General features: G+C 60.2%; 1 protein-coding gene across 1 annotated transcript; it reads right to left on the bottom strand.

Moving 5' to 3' along the window:
* Positions 1-821: 821 nt before the first annotated feature.
* On the bottom strand, positions 822-1,049 carry DQ04_21721000 (hypothetical protein; the record flags this gene model as incomplete). Its single annotated transcript, XM_009318031.1, has 1 exon — positions 822-1,049. The coding sequence occupies one exon, from the start codon at positions 1,047-1,049 to the stop codon at positions 822-824; it is 228 nt and encodes a 75-aa protein (XP_009316306.1).
* Positions 1,050-1,172: the final 123 nt, after the last annotated feature.

Here is a 1,172-nt window from a genome sequence, read left to right as displayed (position 1 = left end):
ATAAGAGGCCTGCGGCCAAGCAGTTGCGGGGTTACAGTTCCACTCCGCCCATCGTGTACGTGCGTGTGCAGTCAGACTCTGCGGAACGCTGGGAACTGGGCAAAAGACGCACGTAGAGTGAAGGAAGGTTAGACAGAGAGACAGCAGACGCAGCAGCAGCAGCAGCATAAAACAGTAGATCCAAGACAAGGAAAGATGAGCGTACACGACAGCACGCCCGCATTCAATCGAAGCGGCAGCAGCTACCATAGTATCAAGGGATACTCCGGCGGTGGACTGCCGGGCAACCCACTCGCCGGCAAGAACAAGAACAATGTCTCAACCGACCCGTTTGTGGCTGGTCAGCAACGGCTGCAGACAATTATGCGGAACCCGTCGACGCGGATTGAGAGCGACGGCTCGTTGGTATACGACCCGAACTACCTGCCGAAGCACAAGAAGCTCATATACATGGCGTCGTACAGCGATGGCGATGAACTCGACCCGGTGGAGCCGCTTTTCTGGCTCGTGTGCGCGTGCGTGTTGGGGCTTGGCGCCTTTGTTGCATTCGTCGTGGTGGCGGCGCTGCAGTTACCGTTCAGCTTCATGTTGGAGACGCCCGTTTACATTTCGTCCGGCAGCTGCGCCGGCTTCCTCTTCCTCGTCATGTTCCTCTTCTACGCCTTCACGTCGAAGGATGAGCGCTGGTTCGGCAACTTACTCGACGGCCTCATTGGCGCCGTGCCGTTTCTGCTGCTTGGCGGCCTTGTTGGCTACATGTACAGCGGCTTTGTGGTGATGATGGTGAACCTCGTCGAGGACGACGCGACGACGGTCGGCATTCAGTGGTGGTACGTCACCTTCTCGTCGGTGCCGCCCTTCCTGCTGTTCTTCATTCCCATGTTTGTAGTGGCGATGCAGGTGCAGGAGGCGTCGGCGGTCAGCGCGCGCATCTTCAAGGGGCTGCCGGCGCCGCCGCCCGGGTACGTGCCGCGCACCAACGGCGCTGCCGCGTATCTCTTCTCCGCCTTCCGCCGCTTCATTGTCGGCTTCGCGATGGGGGTCGGCATGGCCGCGTACTACGCCATCACGTGTTTCGGCCTTGGCTGGCTTGCGTACGGCCTCTACCTCTCCACAGAGGTGTACTTCTGGATCCCCATCGTGGTGCTCGCGCCGGGGCTGCTGCTGCTGCT

The sequence above is a fragment of the Trypanosoma grayi genome (assembly GCF_000691245.1).
Source record: "Trypanosoma grayi strain ANR4 Tgr_2172_V1, whole genome shotgun sequence".
Classification (NCBI taxonomy): Eukaryota; Euglenozoa; class Kinetoplastea; order Trypanosomatida; family Trypanosomatidae; genus Trypanosoma; species Trypanosoma grayi.
The sequence above is the reverse complement of the archived record's forward strand: the minus strand, read 5'-3'. Positions and strand labels throughout refer to the sequence as shown.